Below are 25025 nucleotides of genomic sequence, written 5' to 3'. Positions count from 1 at the left end.
CCCAGTAGCATCCTTCACGAGCCTCCTCCACAGAGGCCGATCTTGACACCGCTGGTACCAGTTATCGGCAAGTCCACTCAGCTCCACGTCCTCCTGTACCACATCACTCCATCTCTTCTCTAGCCCGCGCCGCGCCCGCTTGGCCCCCTCAATCCGGCCAAACAAAAGCTGTTTCGGCATGCGGTGGCTGGGCATGCGGGCTACATGACCCAGGCATCGCAGCCTTGCCTGCCGGAGGAGCTCACCGATGGGACCCTGCCCAGATCTTTCAAGGATTTGTGAGCTCCTCACACAATCCAGTCTGGTTAAACCCAGGATGGATCGTAGGCAGGCCAGCCTAAATGTTTCTAACCGGCGAAGATGTTCCATTAGGGGGGTCCACGTTTCGCAAGCGTAGAGAAGGGAGGGAATGACCGTGGCCGAGAAGACCTGAAGCTTAGTGCGGAGCGACAGACCAGGTAGCTTCCACACAGCGTTACGCAACCGATGAAAAGATATTGCCGCTCGACTGATTCGGAGTGAGACCTCTGCTGTTAAACTGGAGCCAGTCATAAGCACACTGCCCAGGTATGGGAAACTCTCCACTCTCTCCACAACTTTCCCATCACCGATTGGGAGTTGTGGGGGTGGAGTGTCCGATGGTACAAAATACCCAGGCAGGTGCTTAGTTTTGGTGGGGCTGATGGTAAGGCCCCACCTCTTAGTGGCACGCTCCAGTCTCAGCAGCAGCGTCTCCAACTCCTCCTCTGACTGAGCAGCTATTACCAAATCATCAGCATACATAACGTGGTTGAGCAATAGGGAGCCATCCCTTGACCGCACCCGGGCATCGATTAGCCTCCCATTATATCTGTACCATATGGAGATTCCCCCGGTACAGCTATTGAAGGCTTCACGAACTACGTGGTCAAAATAGATGTTAAATAATGTGGGAGCCAGAGGACATCCCTGTCGCACCCCAAGGTGTACAGGGAATGGCTCTGACTCCCGGCCACGTAGTTTTACCCGGGCCCGCTCACCATCATGAAGGTCCTTAATGATCGTGAGCAGAGGGTCAGGTACTCCAAAAGCACGAAGAACGACCCAGAGCCCAGGCCTACTGATGGTATCATAGGCCTTGACCAGGTCAATAAAGCAGAGATGTAGGTCTTGTTGGAATTCCCTACACCTCTGCTGTAGCAGACGGACAGAAAATATGGCATCTGTGCAGGACCGCCCTTTCCTGAAACCGCATTGGGGCTCCGCAAGCCTCTCCTCAGCGTGCCTGGCAAGGCGATGCTGAATAATCCTTGCCAGGACCTTTCCCGGCACACTGAGGAGTGAGATGCCCCTGTAGTTGTTACAGTCTGTGCGGTCCCCCTTCTTAAAAAGGGGGACCACCAGGGCATCCTTCCAATCCTGCGGAACCCGTCCAGTGGTCCAGACTGTTGTTATGATGTCATATAGGGCAGTCTGTGCACAAACGCCACCCTCCCTCAGCATTTCGCTTGGGAGATCATCTCTGCCCGCTGCCTTTCCTGGTCTCAGACTCCGGATCGCCTTCAATACTTCCTCAGCAGATGGCACCTCAGCCAGCCACTCACAGGGGGTGACTTCATCCAATATTTGAGGCACCGCAGCCTCAGCAGGGTCATCCTCACTTTGTGCCACGATGTTTTCCTGGCTGAGGGATTTTTCCTCCCCCAGGACCTCACAGAAATGCTCAGCAAATCTGCGAACCTGTTCCTGGGGGTCGGAAATTGGATCACCGTTTTTTCCCCTAATGATGGTAATAGGTGTGGCGCTGCAGGTTACTTTTTTGATGGAGTTAAATAGAGATTTGTGATCACGGGCCACTGAGGCAGACTCCATCTCCTCAGCAACCCGCGACCACCACCCATCCTTGCAGCGCCTCACGGCTCTCCGAACCTCCGAGCGAAGGCTGCGGTAAGCCTCCTCATTCTCTGACGTGGGATTATGTAGCCGATGACAGTGGGCCTGTCGCTTTTTCTCAACCATCCTGAACAACTCCTCTGTCATCCAGGGTGTGTGGGGAGGTCTGCACCGCGTACCCACAGCAGCCATTGCAGCTGCATGAGTCACAGTCCTAAACCTCGCCCATTTACCCTCGACATCAGGAGGAGTCGGGGACGATGCCAATCCCAGCCGCAAGCGATGATGAAATTCTCGCTTGCAACTTTCATCAGATAACTGAGACCAGGCCACTTTAGGTTGGAATGGGGTCCTGGGTGTACACCCACCACCGGAGTGGAAGAATGGCAGGCGCATCTTACAGATGACTAGTCGATGGTCAGAGGGCAGATCAGCTCCACGGTAGGTCCTGGTGTCAAGGACATGGGCTCGCATTCGCTGGTCCGTCACTATGTAGTCCAGCAGATGTTCTTGCTTGGACCCGGCATGCATCCATGATGTTGTGTGGATGCGCCGATGCCGGAACAGCGTGTTGGTAATTACAAGCCCATGGGCTGCACAAAAATCTAGCAGCCTCCTACCGTTGTTATTGAGCTGATCTGGCCCATGCCCTCCAATCACTCCAGACCAGGTGCCAGTATCATGACCAACTCGGGCATTGAAGTCACCCAACATGATGACTCTATCCCGAGGGGCCACTTTAGCCAGCACCTGTGACAGGAGGTCATAGAAGGCATCTGACTCATCGGCTTTGCCTGCATCCCTCCACGGATGTTCATCTTCGGTGGGGGCATAAGTAACCACGACCACCATTCCTCGCCTCCGGTTGATGGGAAGGCGAGCCCAAAGTAGCCTGGGGCTTACAGCTTCCCACACCTCACCGCCACGCTCCCACGCCCCCTTCATTCTTTTGTTCAAAAGAAGACCCACACCCTGTTGTTTGGCAGTCTGCTGCCCCGAGTAGAGGACTGTCCACCCCTCATGGTGGCAGGAGCCAGAGCCGGTCCACCGGACCTCCTGAATGCCGCATAGATCCAGGCGGTACCGGTCCAGCTCCCGACAGAGGAGTGGCAGCCTCTCCTCTGCAGTGAGCGTTCGAACATTCCACGTGGCCACACACTCACTAACACACAATCACTTACACACAATCACTTACACACACTCACACACACTCACTTACACACACTCACACACACTCACTTACACACACTCACTAACACACAATCACTTACACACACTCACACACACTCACTATCACACACTAACACACACTCACTAACACACACTCACACACACTCACTAACACACACTAACACACACTCACTAACACACACTCACTAACACACAATCACTTACACACACTCACACACACTCACTATCACACACTAACACACACTCACTATCACACACTAACACACACTCACTAACACACACTCACTTACACACACTCACACACACTCACTATCACACACTCACTAACACACACACACTAACACACACTCACTATCACACACTAACACACACTCACTTACACACACTCACTTACACACACTCACTTACACACACTCACACACACTCACTTACACACACTCACACACACTCACTATCACACACTAACACACACTCACTATCACACACTAACAAAGATCCCCCATATAGCCTTAACAGACTGTAAGGGCAAGTGCTGTTAGCGAGCACCTATGAAGGCCGGAACGGTACACGAGGGGGTGGGTGGCCAGCACCACGCCCGACCGCCTTTGTCTCCCCAGTGGCAATGTTTACACACCGCACCAGGTACTCATTTGAGGCTGAGTCGACCTAGGGGAGGCCCGGGACCGGTTCAGATAATCGTCACTGGTGTTGGCCGTGAGCGGGAATCGAACTCGGGGCCGCCAGGTTCATAGCGCAGCGCGCTAACCGCTACACTACCACTATCACACACTAACACACACTCACTATCACTCACTAACACACAATCACTTACACACACTCACACACACTCACTTACACACACTAACACACAATCACTTACACACACTCACTAACACACACTCACTTACACACACTAACACACACTCACTATCACACACTCACACACACTCACTATCACACACTAACACACACACACTAACACACACTCACTTACACACACTCACACACACACACTATCACACATTAACACACACTCACTAACACACACTCACTATCACACACACACACTCACTTACACACACTCACACACACTCACTCACACACACTCACTAACACACACTCACTTACACACACTCACTAACACACAATCACTTACACACACTCACACACATACACACATACAAGGAGGGGGTGGGTGGCCAGCACCACGCCCGCCCGGCCGCCTTTGTCTCTCCCACAGTGCTGGCGATGTTGACCACCGCGCACGTGGCACCGGCGTGCCCATTTGAGGCTGAGTCGACCTAGGGGGGGCGAGGAGGCGGAGACCTCGCGCCTGACAAACCGGAAGTAGCGGCGGGGGATGGGGGCGGGGCGGTAATTGGGGGCGTGGCGATGGGCGGTGGCTGTTGGTGGGGGCGATGCTGGTGGGCGGGGGCGGTTTGCTGGGGCGGTGGGCGGGGCTTGGGGGCGGGACGGGGGCGGTTGGATGAGGTGGTGGGCGGGGCTGTTGGGCGGGACGGGGGCGGTTGGCTGTGGCGGTGGACGGGGCTGGGGGGCGGTACGGGGGCGGTTGGCTGGGTTGGTGGGCGGGGCTGGTGGGCGTGGCGAGCATTGCGCTGTCATCGACTTGGGGGCGGGGTTACGTGACGTCGTAGGAAGTGTCGTCAGAGCCCTGGTCACGTGCGCAGCAGACGGCCGCTTCTTGAGATTGCTCCCCGTCGTGGTCGTCGTGATCCGAGCGTTACCACTCAGACAGGTGGGAGCGTGAGTCCGTGATGTGAGTCCGTGATGTGAGTCCGTGATGTGAGTCCGTGATGTGAGTCTGTGATGTGAGTCCGTGATGTGAGTCCGTGATGTGAGTCCGTGATGTGAGTCTGTGATGTGAGTCTGTGATGTGAGTCCGTGATGTGAGTCTGTGTTGTGAGTCTGTGTTGTGAGTCCGTGATGTGAGTCTGTGTTGTGAGTCCGTGATGTGAGTCTGTGTTGTGAGTCTGTGGTTGGTGATGTGAGTCTGTGTTGTGAGTCTGTGTTGTGAGTCTGTGTTGTGAGTCTGTGTTGTGAGTCTGTGGTTGGTGATGTGAGTCTGTGTTGTGAGTCCGTGATGTGAGTCCGTGATGTGAGTCTGTGTAGATGATGTGAGTCCGTGATGTGAGTCCGTGATGTGAGTCCGTGATGTGAGTCCGTGATGTGAGTCTGTGATGTGAGTCCGTGATGTGAGTCCGTGATGTGAGTCTGTGTTGTGAGTCTGTGTTGTGAGTCCGTGATGTGAGTCTGTGTTGTGAGTCCGTGATGTGAGTCTGTGTTGTGAGTCTGTGGTTGGTGATGTGAGTCTGTGTTGTGAGTCTGTGTTGTGAGTCTGTGTTGTGAGTCTGTGTTGTGAGTCTGTGTTGTGAGTCTGTGGTTGGTGATGTGAGTCTGTGTTGTGAGTCCGTGATGTGAGTCCGTGATGTGAGTCTGTGTAGATGATGTGAGTCCGTGATGTGAGTCCGTGATGTGAGTCCGTGGTTGGTGATGTGAGTCCGTGATGTGAGTCCGTGATGTGAGTCCGTGGTTGGTGATGTGAATCTGTGTTGTGAGTCTGTGTTGTGAGTCTGTGTTGTGAGTCTGTGATGTGAGTCTGTGTTGTGAGTCCGTGATGTGAGTCTGTGGTTGGTGATGTGAGTCTGTGTTGTGAGTCTGTGTTGATGATGTGAGTCCGTGATGTGAGTCTGTGGTTGGTGATTTGAGTCTGTGTTGTGAGTCCGTGTTGTGAGTTTGTGTAGATTATGTGAGTCTGTGTTGTGAGTCTGTGGTTGGTGATGTGAGTCTGTGTTGTGAGTCTGTGGTTGGTGATGTGAGTCTGTGTTGTGAGTCTGTGTTGTGAGTCTGTGTTGATGATGTGAGTCTGTGTTGTGAGTCTGTGTAGATGATGTGAGTCTGTGTTGTGAGTCTGTGGTTGGTGATGTGAGTCTGTGTTGTGAGTCTGTGTTGTGAGTCTGTCTTGTGAGTCTGTGGTTGGTGATGTGAGTCTGTGTTGTGAGTCTGTGGTTGGTGATGTGAGTCTCTGTTGTGAGTCTGTGTTGTGAGTCTGTGTTGTGTGTCTGTGCAGATGATGTGAGTCTGTGGTTGGTGATGTGAGTCTGTGTTGTGAGTCTGTGTTGATGATGTGAGTCCGTGATGTGAGTCTGTGGTTGGTGATGTGAGTCTGTGTTGTGAGTCTGTGTTGTGAGTCTGTGTTGTGAGTCTGTGGTTGGTGATGTGAGTCTGTGTTGTGAATCTGTGGTTGGTGATGTGAGTCTGTGTTGTGAGTCTGTGTTGTGAGTCTGTGGTTGGTGATGTGAGTCTGTGTTGTGAGTCTGTTTTGTGAGTCTGTGTAGATGATGTGAGTCTGTGGTTGGTGATGTGAGTCTGTGCTGTGAGTCTGTGTTGTGAGTCTGTGGTTGGTGATGTGAGTCTGTGGTTGGTGATGTGAGTCTGTGTTGTGAGTCTGTGGTTGGTGATGTGAGTCTGTGGTTGGTGATGTGAGTCAGTGTTGTGAGTCTGTGGTTGGTGATGTGAGTCTGTGGTTGGTGATGTGAGTCTGTGTTGTGAGTCTGTGTTGTGAGTCTGTGTTGTGAGTCTGTGTAGATGATGTGAGTCTGTGGTTGGTGATGTGAGTCTGTGTTGTGAGTCTGTGTTGTGAGTCTGTGGTTGGTGATGTGAGTCTGTGGTTGGTGATGTGAGTCTGTGTTGTGAGTCTGTGGTTGGTGATGTGAGTCTGTGGTTGGTGATGTGAGTCTGTGTTGTGAGTCTGTGTTGTGAGTCTGTGTTGTGAGTCTGTGGTTGGTGATGTGACTCTGTGTTGTGAGTCTGTGTTGTGAGTCTGTGGTTGGTGATGTGAGTCTGTGTCGTGAGTCTGTGGTTGGTGATGTGAGTCTGTGTAGATGATGTGAGTCTGTGGTTGGTGATGTGAGTCTGTGTTGTGAGTCTGTGTTGATGATGTGAGTCTGTGTTGATGATGTGAGTCTGTGTTGATGATGTGAGTCTGTGTTGTGAGTCTGTGGTTGGTGATGTGAGTCTGTGTTGTGAGTCCGTGTTGTGAGTCTGTGTTGTGAGTCTGTGTAGATGATGTGAGTCTGTGTTGATGATGTGAATCTGTGTTGATGATGTGAGTCTGTGTTGTGAGTCTGTGTTGTGAGTTTGCGTAGATGATGTGAGTCTGTGGTTGGTGATGTGAGTCTGTGTTGTGAGTCAGTGTTGTGAGTCCGTGTTGATGATGTGAATCTGTGATGTGAGTCTGTGTTGTGAATCTGTGATGTGAGTCTGTGTTGTCAGTCTGTGTTGTCAGTCTGTGTTGATGATGTGAGTCTGTGTTGTGAGTCTGTGTTGTGAGTCTGTGTTGATGATGTGAGTCTGTGTTGTGAGTCTGTGTTGTGAGTCCGTGTTGATGATGTGAGTCTGTGTTGTGAGTCTGTGTTGTGAGTCTGTGTTGATGATGTGAGTCTGTGTTGTGAGTCTGTGTTGTGAGTCTGTGTTGTGAGTCTGTGTAGATGGTGTGAGTCTGTGTTGTGAGTCTGTGGTTGGTGATGTGAGTCTGTGTTGTGAGTCTGTGTTGTGAGTCTGTCTTGTGAGTCTGTGGTTGGTGATGTGAGTCTGTGTTGTGAGTCTGTGTTGATGATGTGAGTCCGTGATGTGAGTCTGTGGTTGGTGATGTGAGTCTGTGTTGTGAGTCTGTGGTTGGTGATGTGAGTCTGTGTTGTGAGTCTGTGTTGTGAGTCTGTGTTGTGAGTCTGTGCAGATTATGTGAGTCTGTGGTTGGTGATCTGAGTCTGTGTTGTGAGTCTGTGTTGATGATGTGAGTCCGTGATGTGAGTCTGTGGTTGGTGATGTGAGTCTGTGTTGTGAGTCTGTGTTGTGAGTCTGTGTTGTGAGTCTGTGGTTGGTGATGTGAGTCTGTGTTGTGAGTCTGTGGTTGGTGATGTGAGTCTGTGTTGATGATGTGAATCTGTGTTGTGAGTCTGTGATGTGAGTCTGTGTTGTGAGTCTGTGTTGTGAGTCTGTGGTTGGTGATGTGAGTCTGTGTTGTGAGTCTGTGGTTGGTGATGTGAGTCTGTGTTGTGAGTCTGTGTTGTGAGTCTGTGTAGATGATGTGAGTCTGTGGTTGGTGATGTGAGTCTGTGTTGTGAGTCTGTGTTGTGAGTCTGCGGTTGGTGATGTGAGTCTGTGGTTGGTGATGTGAGTCTGTGTTGTGAGTCTGTGGTTGGTGATGTGAGTCTGTGTTGTGAGTCTGTGTTGTGAGTCTGTGGTTGGTGATGTGAGTCTGTGTTGTGAGTCTGTGGTTGGTGATGTGAGTCTGTGTTGTGAGTCTGTTTTGTGAGTCTGTGTAGATGATGTGAGTCTGTGGTTGGTGATGTGAGTCTGTGTTGTGAGTCTGTGTTGTGAGTCTGTGGTTGGTGATGTGAGTCTGTGGTTGGTGATGTGAGTCTGTGTTGTGAGTCTGTGTTGTGAGTCTGTGTTGTGAGTCTGTGTAGATGATGTGAGTCTGTGGTTGGTGATGTGACTCTGTGTTGTGAGTCTGTGGTTGGTGATGTGAGTCTGTGTCGTGAGTCTGTGGTTGGTGATGTGAGTCTGTGTAGATGATGTGAGTCTGTGGTTGGTGATGTGAGTCTGTGTTGTGAGTCTGTGTTGATGATGTGAGTCTGTGTTGATGATGTGAGTGTGTTGTGAGTCTGTGTTGTGAGTCTGTGGTTGGTGATGTGAGTCTGTGTTGTGAGTCTGTGTTGTGAGTCTGTGTTGTGAGTCTGTGTAGATGATGTGAGTCTGTGGTTGGTGATGTGACTCTGTGTTGTGATTCTGTGGTGTGAGTCTGTGGTTGGTGATGTGAGTCTGTGTTGATGATGTGAATCTGTGTTGTGAGTCTGTGATGTGAGTCTGTGTTGTGAGTCTGTGTTGTGAGTCTGTGTTGTGAGTCTGTGGTTGGTGATGTGAGTCTGTGTTGTGAGTTTGTGTTGTGAGTCTGTGTTGTGAGTCTGTGTTGTGAGTCTGTGTTGTGAGTCTGTGGTTGGTGATGTGAGTCTGTGTTGTGAGTCCGTGATGTGAGTCCGTGATGTGAGTCTGTGTAGATGATGTGAGTCCGTGATGTGAGTCCATGATGTGAGTCCGTGGTTGGTGATGTGAGTCCGTGATGTGAGTCCGTGATGTGAGTCCGTGGTTGGTGATGTGAATCTGTGTTGTGAGTCTGTGTTGTGAGTCTGTGTTGTGAGTCTGTGATGTGAGTCTGTGTTGTGAGTCCGTGATGTGAGTCTGTGGTTGGTGATGTGAGTCTGTGTTGTGAGTCTGTGTTGATGATGTGAGTCCGTGATGTGAGTCTGTGGTTGGTGATTTGAGTCTGTGTTGTGAGTCCGTGTTGTGAGTTTGTGTAGATTATGTGAGTCTGTGTTGTGAGTCTGTGGTTGGTGATGTGAGTCTGTGTTGTGAGTCTGTGGTTGGTGATGTGAGTCTGTGTTGTGAGTCTGTGTTGTGAGTCTGTGTTGATGATGTGAGTCTGTGTTGTGAGTCTGTGTAGATGATGTGAGTCTGTGTTGTGAGTCTGTGGTTGGTGATGTGAGTCTGTGTTGTGAGTCTGTGTTGTGAGTCTGTCTTGTGAGTCTGTGGTTGGTGATGTGAGTCTGTGTTGTGAGTCTGTGGTTGGTGATGTGAGTCTCTGTTGTGAGTCTGTGTTGTGAGTCTGTGTTGTGTGTCTGTGCAGATGATGTGAGTCTGTGGTTGGTGATGTGAGTCTGTGTTGTGAGTCTGTGTTGATGATGTGAGTCCGTGATGTGAGTCTGTGGTTGGTGATGTGAGTCTGTGTTGTGAGTCTGTGTTGTGAGTCTGTGTTGTGAGTCTGTGGTTGGTGATGTGAGTCTGTGTTGTGAATCTGTGGTTGGTGATGTGAGTCTGTGTTGTGAGTCTGTGTTGTGAGTCTGTGGTTGGTGATGTGAGTCTGTGTTGTGAGTCTGTTTTGTGAGTCTGTGTAGATGATGTGAGTCTGTGGTTGGTGATGTGAGTCTGTGCTGTGAGTCTGTGTTGTGAGTCTGTGGTTGGTGATGTGAGTCTGTGGTTGGTGATGTGAGTCTGTGTTGTGAGTCTGTGGTTGGTGATGTGAGTCTGTGGTTGGTGATGTGAGTCAGTGTTGTGAGTCTGTGGTTGGTGATGTGAGTCTGTGGTTGGTGATGTGAGTCTGTGTTGTGAGTCTGTGTTGTGAGTCTGTGTTGTGAGTCTGTGTAGATGATGTGAGTCTGTGGTTGGTGATGTGAGTCTGTGTTGTGAGTCTGTGTTGTGAGTCTGTGGTTGGTGATGTGAGTCTGTGGTTGGTGATGTGAGTCTGTGTTGTGAGTCTGTGGTTGGTGATGTGAGTCTGTGGTTGGTGATGTGAGTCTGTGTTGTGAGTCTGTGTTGTGAGTCTGTGTTGTGAGTCTGTGGTTGGTGATGTGACTCTGTGTTGTGAGTCTGTGTTGTGAGTCTGTGGTTGGTGATGTGAGTCTGTGTCGTGAGTCTGTGGTTGGTGATGTGAGTCTGTGTAGATGATGTGAGTCTGTGGTTGGTGATGTGAGTCTGTGTTGTGAGTCTGTGTTGATGATGTGAGTCTGTGTTGATGATGTGAGTCTGTGTTGATGATGTGAGTCTGTGTTGTGAGTCTGTGGTTGGTGATGTGAGTCTGTGTTGTGAGTCCGTGTTGTGAGTCTGTGTTGTGAGTCTGTGTAGATGATGTGAGTCTGTGTTGATGATGTGAATCTGTGTTGATGATGTGAGTCTGTGTTGTGAGTCTGTGTTGTGAGTTTGCGTAGATGATGTGAGTCTGTGGTTGGTGATGTGAGTCTGTGTTGTGAGTCAGTGTTGTGAGTCCGTGTTGATGATGTGAATCTGTGATGTGAGTCTGTGTTGTGAATCTGTGATGTGAGTCTGTGTTGTCAGTCTGTGTTGTCAGTCTGTGTTGATGATGTGAGTCTGTGTTGTGAGTCTGTGTTGTGAGTCTGTGTTGATGATGTGAGTCTGTGTTGTGAGTCTGTGTTGTGAGTCCGTGTTGATGATGTGAGTCTGTGTTGTGAGTCTGTGTTGTGAGTCTGTGTTGATGATGTGAGTCTGTGTTGTGAGTCTGTGTTGTGAGTCTGTGTTGTGAGTCTGTGTAGATGGTGTGAGTCTGTGTTGTGAGTCTGTGGTTGGTGATGTGAGTCTGTGTTGTGAGTCTGTGTTGTGAGTCTGTCTTGTGAGTCTGTGGTTGGTGATGTGAGTCTGTGTTGTGAGTCTGTGTTGATGATGTGAGTCCGTGATGTGAGTCTGTGGTTGGTGATGTGAGTCTGTGTTGTGAGTCTGTGGTTGGTGATGTGAGTCTGTGTTGTGAGTCTGTGTTGTGAGTCTGTGTTGTGAGTCTGTGCAGATTATGTGAGTCTGTGGTTGGTGATCTGAGTCTGTGTTGTGAGTCTGTGTTGATGATGTGAGTCCGTGATGTGAGTCTGTGGTTGGTGATGTGAGTCTGTGTTGTGAGTCTGTGTTGTGAGTCTGTGTTGTGAGTCTGTGGTTGGTGATGTGAGTCTGTGTTGTGAGTCTGTGGTTGGTGATGTGAGTCTGTGTTGATGATGTGAATCTGTGTTGTGAGTCTGTGATGTGAGTCTGTGTTGTGAGTCTGTGTTGTGAGTCTGTGGTTGGTGATGTGAGTCTGTGTTGTGAGTCTGTGGTTGGTGATGTGAGTCTGTGTTGTGAGTCTGTGTTGTGAGTCTGTGTAGATGATGTGAGTCTGTGGTTGGTGATGTGAGTCTGTGTTGTGAGTCTGTGTTGTGAGTCTGCGGTTGGTGATGTGAGTCTGTGGTTGGTGATGTGAGTCTGTGTTGTGAGTCTGTGGTTGGTGATGTGAGTCTGTGTTGTGAGTCTGTGTTGTGAGTCTGTGGTTGGTGATGTGAGTCTGTGTTGTGAGTCTGTGGTTGGTGATGTGAGTCTGTGTTGTGAGTCTGTTTTGTGAGTCTGTGTAGATGATGTGAGTCTGTGGTTGGTGATGTGAGTCTGTGTTGTGAGTCTGTGTTGTGAGTCTGTGGTTGGTGATGTGAGTCTGTGGTTGGTGATGTGAGTCTGTGTTGTGAGTCTGTGTTGTGAGTCTGTGTTGTGAGTCTGTGTAGATGATGTGAGTCTGTGGTTGGTGATGTGACTCTGTGTTGTGAGTCTGTGGTTGGTGATGTGAGTCTGTGTCGTGAGTCTGTGGTTGGTGATGTGAGTCTGTGTAGATGATGTGAGTCTGTGGTTGGTGATGTGAGTCTGTGTTGTGAGTCTGTGTTGATGATGTGAGTCTGTGTTGATGATGTGAGTGTGTTGTGAGTCTGTGTTGTGAGTCTGTGGTTGGTGATGTGAGTCTGTGTTGTGAGTCTGTGTTGTGAGTCTGTGTTGTGAGTCTGTGTAGATGATGTGAGTCTGTGGTTGATGATGTGACTCTGTGTTGTGATTCTGTGGTGTGAGTCTGTGGTTGGTGATGTGAGTCTGTGTTGATGATGTGAATCTGTGTTGTGAGTCTGTGATGTGAGTCTGTGTTGTGAGTCTGTGTTGTGAGTCTGTGGTTGGTGATGTGAGTCTGTGTTGTGAGTCTGTGGTTGGTGATGTGAGTCTGTGTTGTGAGTCTGTGTTGTGAGTCTGTGTAGATGATGTGAGTCTGTGGTTGGTGATGTGAGTCTGTGTTGTGAGTCTGTGTTGTGAGTCTGCGGTTGGTGATGTGAGTCTGTGGTTGGTGATGTGAGTCTGTGTTGTGAGTCTGTGGTTGGTGATGTGAGTCTGTGTTGTGAGTCTGTGTTGTGAGTCTGTGGTTGGTGATGTGAGTCTGTGTTGTGAGTCTGTGGTTGGTGATGTGAGTCTGTGTTGTGAGTCTGTTTTGTGAGTCTGTGTAGATGATGTGAGTCTGTGGTTGGTGATGTGAGTCTGTGTTGTGAGTCTGTGTTGTGAGTCTGTGGTTGGTGATGTGAGTCTGTGGTTGGTGATGTGAGTCTGTGTTGTGAGTCTGTGTTGTGAGTCTGTGTTGTGAGTCTGTGTAGATGATGTGAGTCTGTGGTTGGTGATGTGACTCTGTGTTGTGAGTCTGTGGTTGGTGATGTGAGTCTGTGTCGTGAGTCTGTGGTTGGTGATGTGAGTCTGTGTAGATGATGTGAGTCTGTGGTTGGTGATGTGAGTCTGTGTTGTGAGTCTGTGTTGATGATGTGAGTCTGTGTTGATGATGTGAGTGTGTTGTGAGTCTGTGTTGTGAGTCTGTGGTTGGTGATGTGAGTCTGTGTTGTGAGTCTGTGTTGTGAGTCTGTGTTGTGAGTCTGTGTAGATGATGTGAGTCTGTGGTTGGTGATGTGACTCTGTGTTGTGATTCTGTGGTGTGAGTCTGTGGTTGGTGATGTGAGTCTGTGTCGTGAGTCTGTGGTTGGTGATGTGAGTCTGTGTTGTGAGTCTGTGTTGTGAGTCTGTGGTTGGTGATGTGAGTCTGTGGTTGGTGATGTGAGTCTGTGTTGTGAGTCTGTGGTTGGTGATGTGAGTCTGTGGTTGGTGATGTGAGTCTGTGTTGTGAGTCTGTGTTGTGAGTCTGTGTTGTGAGTCTGTGTTGTGAGTCTGTGTTGTGAGTCTGTGTAGATGATGTGAGTCTGTGGTTGGTGATGTGAGTCTGTGTTGTGAGTCTGTGTTGTGAGTCTGTGGTTGGTAATGTGAGTCTGTGGTTGGTGATGTGAGTCTGTGTTGTGAGTCTGTGGTTGGTGATGTGAGTCTGTGGTTGGTGATGTGAGTCTGTGTTGTGAGTCTGTGTTGTGATTCTGTGTTGTGAGTCTGTGTAGATGATGTGAGTCTGTGGTTGGTGATGTGACTCTGTGTTGTGAGTCTGTGTTGTGAGTCTGTGGTTGGTGATGTGAGTCTGTGTCGTGAGTCTGTGGTTGGTGATGTGAGTCTGTGTAGATGATGTGAGTCTGTGGTTGGTGATGTGAGTCTGTGTTGTGAGTCTGTGTTGATGATGTGAGTCTGTGTTGATGATGTGAGTCTGTGTTGATGATGTGAGTCTGTGTTGTGAGTCTGTGGTTGGTGATGTGAGTCTGTGTTGTGAGTCCGTGTTGTGAGTCTGTGTTGTGAGTCTGTGTAGATGATGTGAGTCTGTGTTGATGATGTGAATCTGTGTTGATGATGTGAGTCTGTGTTGTGAGTCTGTGTTGTGAGTTTGCGTAGATGATGTGAGTCTGTGGTTGGTGATGTGAGTCTGTGTTGTGAGTCTGTGTTGTGAGTCTGTGTTGTGAGTCCGTGTTGATGATGTGAATCTGTGATGTGAGTCTGTGTTGTGAATCTATGATGTGAGTCTGTGTTGTCAGTCTGTGTTGTCAGTCTGTGTTGATGATGTGAGTCTGTGTTGTGAGTCTGTGTTGATGATGTGAGTCTGTGTTGTGAGTCTGTGTTGTGAGTCCGTGTTGATGATGTGAGTCTGTGTTGTGAGTCTGTGTTGATGATGTGAGTCTGTGTTGTGAGTCTGTGTTGTGAGTCCGTGTTGTGAGTCTGTGTTGATGTTGTGAGTCTGTGTTGATGATGTGAGTCTGTGTTGATGATGTGATTCTGTGTTGTCAGTCTGTGTTGATGATGTGAATCTGTGTTGATGATGTGAGTCTGTGTTGATGATGTGAGTCTGTGTTGATGATGTGAGTCTGTGTTGATGATGTGATTCTGTGTTGTCAGTCTGTGTTGATGATGTGAATCTGTGTTGATGATGTGAGTCTGTGTTGATGATGTGAATCTGTGTTGATGATGTGAGTCTGTGTTGATGATGTGAGTCTGTGTTGATGATGTGAGTCAGTGTTGTCAGTCTGTGATGTCAGTCTGTGTTGATGATGTGAGTCTGTGTTGTCAGTCTGTGATATCAGTCTGTGTTGATGATGTGAGTCTGTGTAGTGAGTCCGTGTTGATGATGTGAGTCTGTGTTGATGATGTGAGTCTGTGATGTGAATCCGTGTTGATGATGTGAGTCTGTGATGTGAGTCTGTGTTGATGATGTGAGTCTGTGTTGATGATGTGAGTCTGTGTTGATGATGTGAGTCTGTGGTGTGAGTACGTGTTGATGATGTGAGTCTGTGTTGATGATGTGAGTCTGTGATGTGAGTACGTGTTGATGATGTGAGTCTGTGTTGATGATGTGAGTCTGTGTTGATGATGTGAGTCTGTGATGTGAGTCTGTGTTGATGATGTGAGTCTGTGTTGATGATGTGAGTCTGTGTTGTCAGTCTGTAATGTCAGTCTGTGTTGATGATGTGAATATGTGTTGATGATGTGAGTCTGTGATGTGAGTCCGTGTTGATGATGTTAGTCTGTGTTGATGATGTGAGTCTGTGATGTGAGTCTGTGTTGATGATGTGAGTCTGTGTTGATGATGTGAGTCTGTGGTTGACGATGTGAGTCTGTGTTGATGTGAGTCTGTGTTGATGTGAGTCTGTGTAGATGATGTGAGTCTGTGTAGATGATGTGAGTCTTTGTTGATGATGCGAGTCTGTGTTGTGAGTCTGTGTAGATGATGTGAGTCTGTGTTGATGCACAGTCCGTGTTGTCAGTCTGTGTTGATGAGGTGAGTTTGTGTTGTGGGTTTGTGTTGATGAGGTGAGTTTGTGTTGTGGGTTTGTGGTGACGAGGTGAGTTTGTGTTGTGACCCTCTCCCCCCCCCCCCCACCGCTCTCCACACAGAGACCCTGTGGATTACACCGAGAGACGCCATGAACGCCGCACAACACAACGACGCTGCTCTGGGCATTCATGTCATGGGTGGGTGGGTCGGTGGGTGGGTGGGTGGGTCGGTGGGTGAGTGGGTGGGTGGGTCGGTGGGTGGGTGGGTCGGTGGGTGGGTGGGTGGGTGGGTCGGTGGGTGGGTGGGTCGGTGGGTGGGTTGGTGGGTTGGTGGGTTGGTTTGTTGGTGAGTGAATGAGTGAGTGGGTTTTGTTGGTGAGTAAGTGAGTGGGTGAGTGGTTGGATTTGTGGGTGAGTGAATGAGTGAGTAGTTGATTGGGTAGTTGGGTGAGTGGGTGTGTGGGTTTGTGGGTTTGGTGGGTGTGTTGGTGAGTTGGTGGGTGGCTGGGCTAGTTGGTGGGTGGGTGGGCTTGTGGCTGGGCTTGTGGGTGGGTGAATGTGCGAGTGGGTCGGTACGTGGGTGGGTTGGTAGGTGGGTGAATGGGCGAGTGGGTCGGTACGTGGGTGGGTAAGTGGGTCGGTGTCTGAGTCTTTCTGTCTCTCTGTCTCTCTACAGATCATCAGGTCCACCACTGCTGCCTGAACAAGAAGGAAAAACCGAGATGCTTCATCCTGAAGCGCCCCCCAATCGGCACGGGCACCTTCACAAGCCAAAGGCTCATCCCCATGACCACCACCACCACCACCGCCGCCGCCGCCGCTGGCACCTCCAGGGAAGCCAATGTCGTCATCAGCACTGCTGGTGCTCTGCAGGCCTCTGGGGTTTCTGATCCACGGTGAGACTCCCTCTGTGTGCTCATAGGGCTGGGGGTGTTGGGGACGAGATGTCGACTCCCTTTCCCGGTACGCAGGAGTTCATGGGCTCGATCCCGACCGCTGACGACGCCTGCCGCTGCTGCTGTATATTTGAAGTCTGCGTCTGTCTGTCTCTCTGCCCGTGGTCGTGCCTACGTGGGTTCTCTCCGGGTCCCTCCGGGTTTTCACCTCCACATTTAGAATCGACATCACCACGTGGTTAGAGTGTTTGGCTGCGATACATTTCTTACGTGGGGATGATGATCACGATGATATCAGCCACTGCCTTGAGCCATCATTTGCGATGGCGACGCTGCTTCTGATCAAGAGCTACAAAAATCAGTGGAAGCCTTAGACCTGGTGAAATAAAAAAAAGAGTTTAGTTTTTGCATGGGTCTCTGCGGGTCTCTGTGGGTGTCTATGGTTCTACACGAGTCTCTGCATCTCTATGGGTCTCTGTGTGGGCCTTCTGAAAGAGGGCTACACAGTAGCTCTGTGGAAGCCTTAGACCTGGTGAAATTAAAAAAAGAGTTTAGTTTTTGCATGGGTCTCTTCGGGTGTGTCTACATTTCCACGCGATGATGATGATGATGACCACGGTGATATCAGCCACTTGATCGAGCTGCTATCTCTCGTGGTGGCCAGGTCGCTTCTTACACCCGGTAAAATAGAGTGATAGTTTTAGATTTTGTTTTTAAATCCGCCACCGTGCGTTGAGTCCGTTAGTCCACCCACGGGAGGATCTGGTGGTGGTGGTGGTGGTGGTGGCGGTGGCGGTGATGATGCAGAGCGACTACGGCCTCTGGCTATTGTAGCGAGAGGCTAAAGTGGTGGCGCCGTGCTGCTGTGGTGCTGCTGCTACCTCCACAGAGCTGATCCGGAGGAGATGCCCCCATCAACATCATCCTCCTCCTCCTCCTCCTCCTCATCATCCTCATCGTTCTCACCGCTCATCTACACCAATGTGGAGTGGACGGAGTTTGTGGGGGCGGAAGAGGTGGCGGTGAAGGAGGTGGAAGGGAAGGCAGAGTTGGGTACGGAGGAGGTGGAGAAGATGGAGGAGATGGAGGAGGAGGAGGAGGAGGTGGTGGAGCCGGAGCAGGTGGTGGTGGAGTTGGACGAGGAGGTGAAGGAGCTTGAAGAGAAGGCGGAGGAGGTGGACGCGGAGGAGGTGCAGCATCCGCAGAGCAAGAAGAAGCAAGGGGCGTGCCTGGCGCAGGTGGCCAGCGCGCTCCGCTCGCTCCTCCGCCGCCTGCTGATTTGTGGTGGCCGGCCCATGGCGCATTAGCGGGGTCGTGGTGGTGGTGGTGGTGGTGGCGTCGGTGCCAGCTGCCACCACAAGCAGCACCACCCAGCCACCCACCCACCCACCCCATTATGTATCGCGTTGTAAATAATTTCATAGCTTTGTAAATAATTATTGTAAATATTGTCATTGCAAATACAGACAGCAGGAGGTGAAATGACGTTGCAGACTTTGTGGTGTTTGGTGCCTTCGATTGTCAGTGCTGTGTGGGGTCTGGGATCATAATGGCCGTGTCAGGGGTGCACCTCCTCCACAACCTCTTCCACCTTCCTCCTCAGACTCATTCACCCACCCACTGATTCACTCATCCACCCACTGATTCACTTACCCCCCAACTGATTCACTCACCCACCCACTGATTCAAGCACCCACCCACTGATTCACTCACCAACCCACTGATTCTCTCACCCACCCACTGATTCACTCACCCACCCACTGATTCACTCACCAACCCACTGATTCACTCACCCAGCCACTGATTCACTCACCCACCCACTGATTCACTCACCAACCCACTGATTCACTCACCCAGCCACTGATTCACTCACCAACCCATTGATTCTCTCACCAACCCACTGATTCACTCACCCACCCACTGATTCACTCACCCACCCACTAATTCACTTACCCACCCACTGATTCACTCACCCACCCACTAATTCACTCATCCACCCACTGATTCACTCACCCACCCACTGATTCACTCACCCACCCACTGATTCACTCACCCACCCACTGATTCACTCACCCACCCACTGATCACTCAACAACGCACTGATTCACTCACCCAGCCACTGATTCACTCACCCACCCACTGATTCACTCACCCACCCACTGATTCACTCACCCACCCACTGATTCACTCATCCACCCACTGATTCATTCACCCACCCACTGATTCACTCACCCACACACTGATTCACTCAACCACCCACTGATTCAATCACCCACCCACTGATTCAATCACCCACCCACTGATTCACTCACCCACCCACTGATTCACTCACCAACCCACTGATTCACTTACACACCCACTGATTCACTCACCCACCCACTGATTCACTCACCAACCCACTGATTCACTCACCCAGCTACTGATTCACTCACCCACCCACTGATTCACTCACCAACCCACTGATTCACTCACCCAGCCACTGATTCACTCACCAACCAATTGATTCTCTCACCAACCCACTGATTCACTCACCCACCCACTGATTCACTCACCCACCCACTGATTCACTTACCCACCCACTGATTCACTCACCCACCCTCTAATTCACTCACCCACCCACTGATTCACTCACCCACCCACTGATTCACTCACCCACCCACTGATTCACTCACCAACCCACTGGGACACTGAGACACTGGGACACTGAGACACCGAAACACAGAGACACTGAGAATCTGAGACACCGAGTCTCAGAGACACTGAGACACTGGAACACTGAGACACTGAGACACTGGGACACTGAGACACTGAGACACTGGGACACTGAGACACTGAGACACTGGGACACTGAGACACTGGGACTCTGAGACAATGAGACACTGAGACACTGAGACACTGGGACACTGAGACACTGGGACACTGAGACACTGAGACACTGGGACACTGGGACACTGAGATACTGAGACACTGAGACACTGGAACACTGGGACACTGAGACACTGGGACACTGGGACACTGAGACACTGAGACACTGATGCACTGGGACACTGAGACACTGAGACTCTGATACACTGAGACACTGGGACACTGGGACACTGAGACACTGCACACTGAGACATTGGGACAATGAGACACTGAGACACTGAGAAACTGGGACACTGAGACACTGGGACACTGATATACTGGGACACTGGGACACTGAGACACTGGGACACTGAGACACTGAGACACTGGGACACTGAGACACTGAGACACTGGGACACTGAGACACTGGGACACTGAGACACTGAGACACTGAGACGCTGGGACACTGGGACACTGAGACACTGAGACACTGGGACACTGGGACACGCGACACTGAGACACTGGGACACTGAGACACTGAGACACTGAGACACTGGGACACTAAGACACTGAGACACTGGGACACTGGGACACGCGACACTGAGACACTGAGACACTGGGACACTGAGACACTGAGACACAGGGACACTGGGACACTGAGACACTGAGACACTGAGACACCGGGACACTGAGACACTGAGACACTGGGACACTGGGACACTGAGACACTGGGACACTGGGACACTGAGACACTGAGACACTGGGACACTGAGACACTGAGACACTGATACACTGGGACACTGAGACACTGAGACTCTGAGACACTGAGACACTGAGACACTGGGACACTGGGACACTGAGACACTGCGCACTGAGACATTGGGACAATGAGACACTGAGACACTGAGACGCTGGGACACTAAGACACTGAGACACTGAGACACTGGGACACTGAGACACTGAGACACTGGGACACTGAGACACTGAGACACTGAGACACTGGGACACTGAGACGCTGGGACACTGAGACACTGGGACACTGGGACACGCGACACTGAGACACTGAGACCCTGGGACACTGAGACACTGAGACACTGCACACTGAGACACTGAGACACTGAGACACTGAGACACTGGGACACTGAGACACTGGGACACTAAGACACTGAGACACTGGGACACTAAGACACTGAGAGACTGTGACACAGGGCCACAGGGACACTGAGACACTGAGACACTGAGACACTGGGACACTGGGACACTGAGACACTGGGACACTGGGACACTGAGACACTGAGACACTGGGACACTGAGACACTGAGACACTGATACACTGGGACACTGAGACACTGAGACTCTGAGACACTGAGACACTGAGACACTGGGACACTGGGACACTGAGACACTGCACACTGAGACATTGGGACAATGAGACACTGAGACACTGAGAAACTGGGACACTGAGACACTGGGACACTGAGATACTGGGACACTGGGACACTTCGACACTGGGACACTGAGACACTGAGACACTGGGACACTGAGACACTGAGACACTGAGACACTGGGACACTGAGACGCTGGGACACTGAGACACTGAGACACTGGGACACTGGGACACGCGACACTGAGACACTGAGACCCTGGGACACTGAGACACTGAGACACTGGGACACTGAGACACTGCGCACTGAGACACTGAGACACTGGGACACTGGGACACTGAGACACTGGGACACTGGGGCACTGAGACACCGGGACACTGAGACACTGGGACACTGAGACACTGAGACACTGGGACACTGAGACAATGGGACACTGAGACACTGAGACACTGGGACAGTGAGACACTGGGACACCGAGACACTGAGACACGGGGCCACTGAGACACTGGGACACTGAAACACTGAGACACTGGGAAACTGAGACATTGAAACACAGGGACTCTGAGACACTGAGACACTGAGACACTAGGACACTGAGACACTGGGACACTGAGACACTGGGGCACTGAGACACCGGGACACTGAGACACTGAGACACTGAGACACTGGGACACTGGGACACTGAGACACTGGGACACTGGGACACTGAGACACTGAGACACTGGGACACTGAGACACTGAGACACTGATACACTGGGACACTGAGACACTGAGACTCTGAGACACTGAGACACTGAGACACTGGGACACTGGGACACTGAGACACTGCGCACTGAGACATTGGGACAATGAGACACTGAGACACTGAGACGCTGGGACACTAAGACACTGAGACACTGAGACACTGGGACACTGAGACACTGAGACACTGGGACACTGAGACACTGAGACACTGAGACACTGGGACACTGAGACGCTGGGACACTGAGACACTGAGACACTGGGACACTGGGACACGCGACACTGAGACACTGAGACCCTGGGACACTGAGACACTGAGACACTGTGCACTGAGACACTGGGACACTGAGACACTGAGACACTGAGACACTGGGACACTGAGACACTGAGACACTGGGACACTGAGACACTGAGACACTGGGACACTGAGACACTGGGACACTAAGACACTGAGACACTGGGACACTAAGACACTGAGAGACTGAGACACAGGGCCACAGGGACACTGAGACACTGAGACACTGAGACACTGGGACACTGGGACACTGAGACACTGGGACACTGGGACACTGAGACACTGAGACACTGATACACTGGGACACTGAGACACTGAGACTCTGAGACACTGAGACACTGAGACACTGGGACACTGGGACACTGAGACACTGCACACTGAGACATTGGGACAATGAGACACTGAGACACTGAGAAACTGGGACACTGAGACACTGGGACACTGAGATACTGGGACACTGGGACACTTCGACACTGGGACACTGAGACACTGAGACACTGGGACACTGAGACACTGAGACACTGAGACACTGGGACAATGAGACGCTGGGACACTGAGACACTGAGACACTGGGACACTGGGACACGCGACACTGAGACACTGAGACCCTGGGACACTGAGACACTGAGACACTGGGACACTGAGACACTGCGCACTGAGACACTGGGACACTGAGACACTGAGACACTGAGACACTGGGACACTGAGACACTGAGACACTGGGACACTAAGACACTGAGAGACTGAGACACAGGGCCACAGGGACACTGAGACACTGAGACACTGAGACACTGGGACACTGGGACACTGAGACACTGGGACACTGGGGCACTGAGACACCGGGACACTGAGACACTGGGACACTGAGACACTGAGACACTGGGACACTGAGACAATGGGACACTGAGACACTGAAACACTGGGACAGTGAGACACTGGGACACCGAGACACTGAGACACGGGGCCACTGAGACACTGGGACACTGGGACACTGAGACACTGAGACACTGGGACACTGAGACGCTGAGACACTGAGACACTAGAACACTGAGACACTTAGACACTGAGACACTGGGGCACTGAGACACCGGGACACTGAGACACTGAGACACTGGAACACTGAGACACTTAGACACTGGGACGCTGGGACACTGGGACACTGAGACACTGGGACATTGGGACACTGAGACACTGAGACACTGAGACCCTGGGACACCGAGACACTGACACACTGGGACACTGAGATACTGAGACAATGAGACACTGAGACACTGGGACACTGAGACACTGGGAGACTGGGACACTGAGACACTGAGACACTGGGACACTGAGACAATGGGAGACTGGTAAACTGAGACACTGAGACACTGGGACACTTATACACTGAAACAATTGGAAACTGGGACACTGAGACACTGAGACACTGGGACATTGAGACACTGAGACACTGGGACACTGAGACACTGAGACACTGAGACACTGGGACACTGAGACACTGAGACACTGAGACACTGGGACACTGAGACACTGGGACACTGAGACACTGGAACACTGAGACACTGAAACACTGGGACACTGAGACACTGGTACATTGAGACACTGGGACACTGAGACACTGGGACAGTGGGACACTGAGACACTGGGACACTGAGACACTGAGACACTGGGACACTGAGACACTGAGACACTGAGACACTGGGACACTGAGACACTGGGACACTGAGACACTGGAACACTGAGACACTGAAACACTGGGACACTGAGACACTGGTACATTGAGACACTGGGACACTGAGACACTGGGACAGTGGGACACTGAGACACTGGGACACTGAGACACTGAGACACTGGGACACTGAGACACTGAGACACTGAGACAAGGAGACACTGAGACACTGGGACACTGAGACCCTGGGACACTGAGACACTGAGACATTGGGATACTGAGACACTGAGACACTGAGACAAGGAGACACTGAGATACTGGGACACTGAGACCCTGGGACACTGAGACACTGAGACCCTGGGACACTGAGACACTGGGACACTGAGACACTGAGACACTGGGACACTGAGACACTGAGACACAGGGACACTGGGACACTGAGACACTGAGACACTGGGACACTGAGACACTGAGACACTGAGACACTGAGACACCGGGACACTGAGACACTGAGACACTGAGACACTGGGACACTGGGACACTGAGACACTGGGACACTGGGACACTGAGACACTGAGACACTGGGACACTGAGACACTGATACACTGGGACACTGAGACACTGAGACTCTGAGACACTGAGACACTGAGACACTGGGACACTGGGACACTGAGACACTGCGCACTGAGACATTGGGACAATGAGACACTGAGATACTGAGAAACTGGAACACTGAGACACTGGGACACTGAGACACTGACACACTGAGACACTGAGACACTGGGACACTGAGACACTGAGGCACTGGGACACTGAGACACTGAGACACTGGGACACTGAGACACTGGCACACTGAGACACTGGGACACTGGGACATTGGGACACTGGGACACTGAGACTCTGGGACACTGAGACACTGAGACACTGGGACACTGGGACACTGCGACACTGAGACCCTGGGACACTGAGACACAGAGACACTGAGACACTGGGACACTGGGACATTGGGACACTGGGACACTGAGACACTGGGACACTGAGACACACAGACACAGAGACACTGAGAATCTGAGACACCGAGTCTCAGAGACACTGAGACACTGGAACACTGAGACACTGAGACACTGGGACACTGAGACACTGAGACACTGGGACACTAAGACACTGAGACACTGGGACACTGAGACACTGAGACACTGGGACACTAAGACACTGAGAGACTGAGACACAGGGCCACAGGGACACTGAGACACTGACACACTGAGACACTGGGACACTGAGACACTGAGACACTGGGACACTGAGACACTGAGACACTAGGACACTGAGACACTGAGACACTGAGACACCGAGACACAGAGACACTGAGAATCTGAGACACCGAGTCTCAGACACACTGAGACACTGGGACACTGAGACACTGAGACACTGGGACACTGGGACACTGAGACACTGGGACACTGAAACACTGAGACACTGGGACACTGAGACACTGAGACACTGGGACACTGAGACACTGGGAAACCGAGACACTGAGAGACGGGGCCACTGAGACACTGGGACACTGGGACACTGAGACACTGGGACACTGAGAG

The 25025-nt window shown here is 51.2% G+C and overlaps 1 protein-coding gene across 1 annotated transcript; it reads left to right on the top strand.

The window, feature by feature from the left end:
- Window positions 1-4730: 4730 nt before the first annotated feature.
- Window positions 4731-17984, top strand: LOC142908196 (uncharacterized). The gene is made up of 4 exons (XM_076058514.1): window positions 4731-4819; window positions 15724-15801; window positions 16280-16499; window positions 17389-17984. Exons 2-4 carry the CDS (start codon window positions 15753-15755, stop codon window positions 17804-17806), a joined length of 687 nt encoding a protein of 228 aa, XP_075914629.1. The 5' UTR covers window positions 4731-4819; window positions 15724-15752; the 3' UTR covers window positions 17807-17984.
- The last annotated feature ends 7041 nt before the right edge of the window (window positions 17985-25025 follow it).

Source organism: Petromyzon marinus, assembly GCF_048934315.1.
Source record: "Petromyzon marinus isolate PM22_M1 ecotype Great Lakes invasive population chromosome 76 unlocalized genomic scaffold, UKy_Petmar_22M1.pri1.0 chr76_unloc.1, whole genome shotgun sequence".
In the NCBI taxonomy this organism is placed as follows: Eukaryota; Metazoa; Chordata; class Hyperoartia; order Petromyzontiformes; family Petromyzontidae; genus Petromyzon; species Petromyzon marinus.
Note: the sequence above shows the minus strand (reverse complement) of the source record. Positions and strands in the feature narration are given on the sequence as shown.

Bases quoted from the DNA above. Each gene is read 5' to 3' on its own strand.
- LOC142908196 (XM_076058514.1), top strand. From the start codon at position 15,753: ATGAACGCCGCACAACACAACGACGCTGCTCTGGGCATTCATGTCATG. The intron at 15,802-16,279 runs GTGGGTGGGTCG...GTCTCTCTACAG, and splicing joins TCTGGGCATTCATGTCATGG to ATCATCAGGTCCACCACTGC. The intron at 16,500-17,388 runs GTGAGACTCCCT...CTACCTCCACAG, and splicing joins TCTGGGGTTTCTGATCCACG to AGCTGATCCGGAGGAGATGC.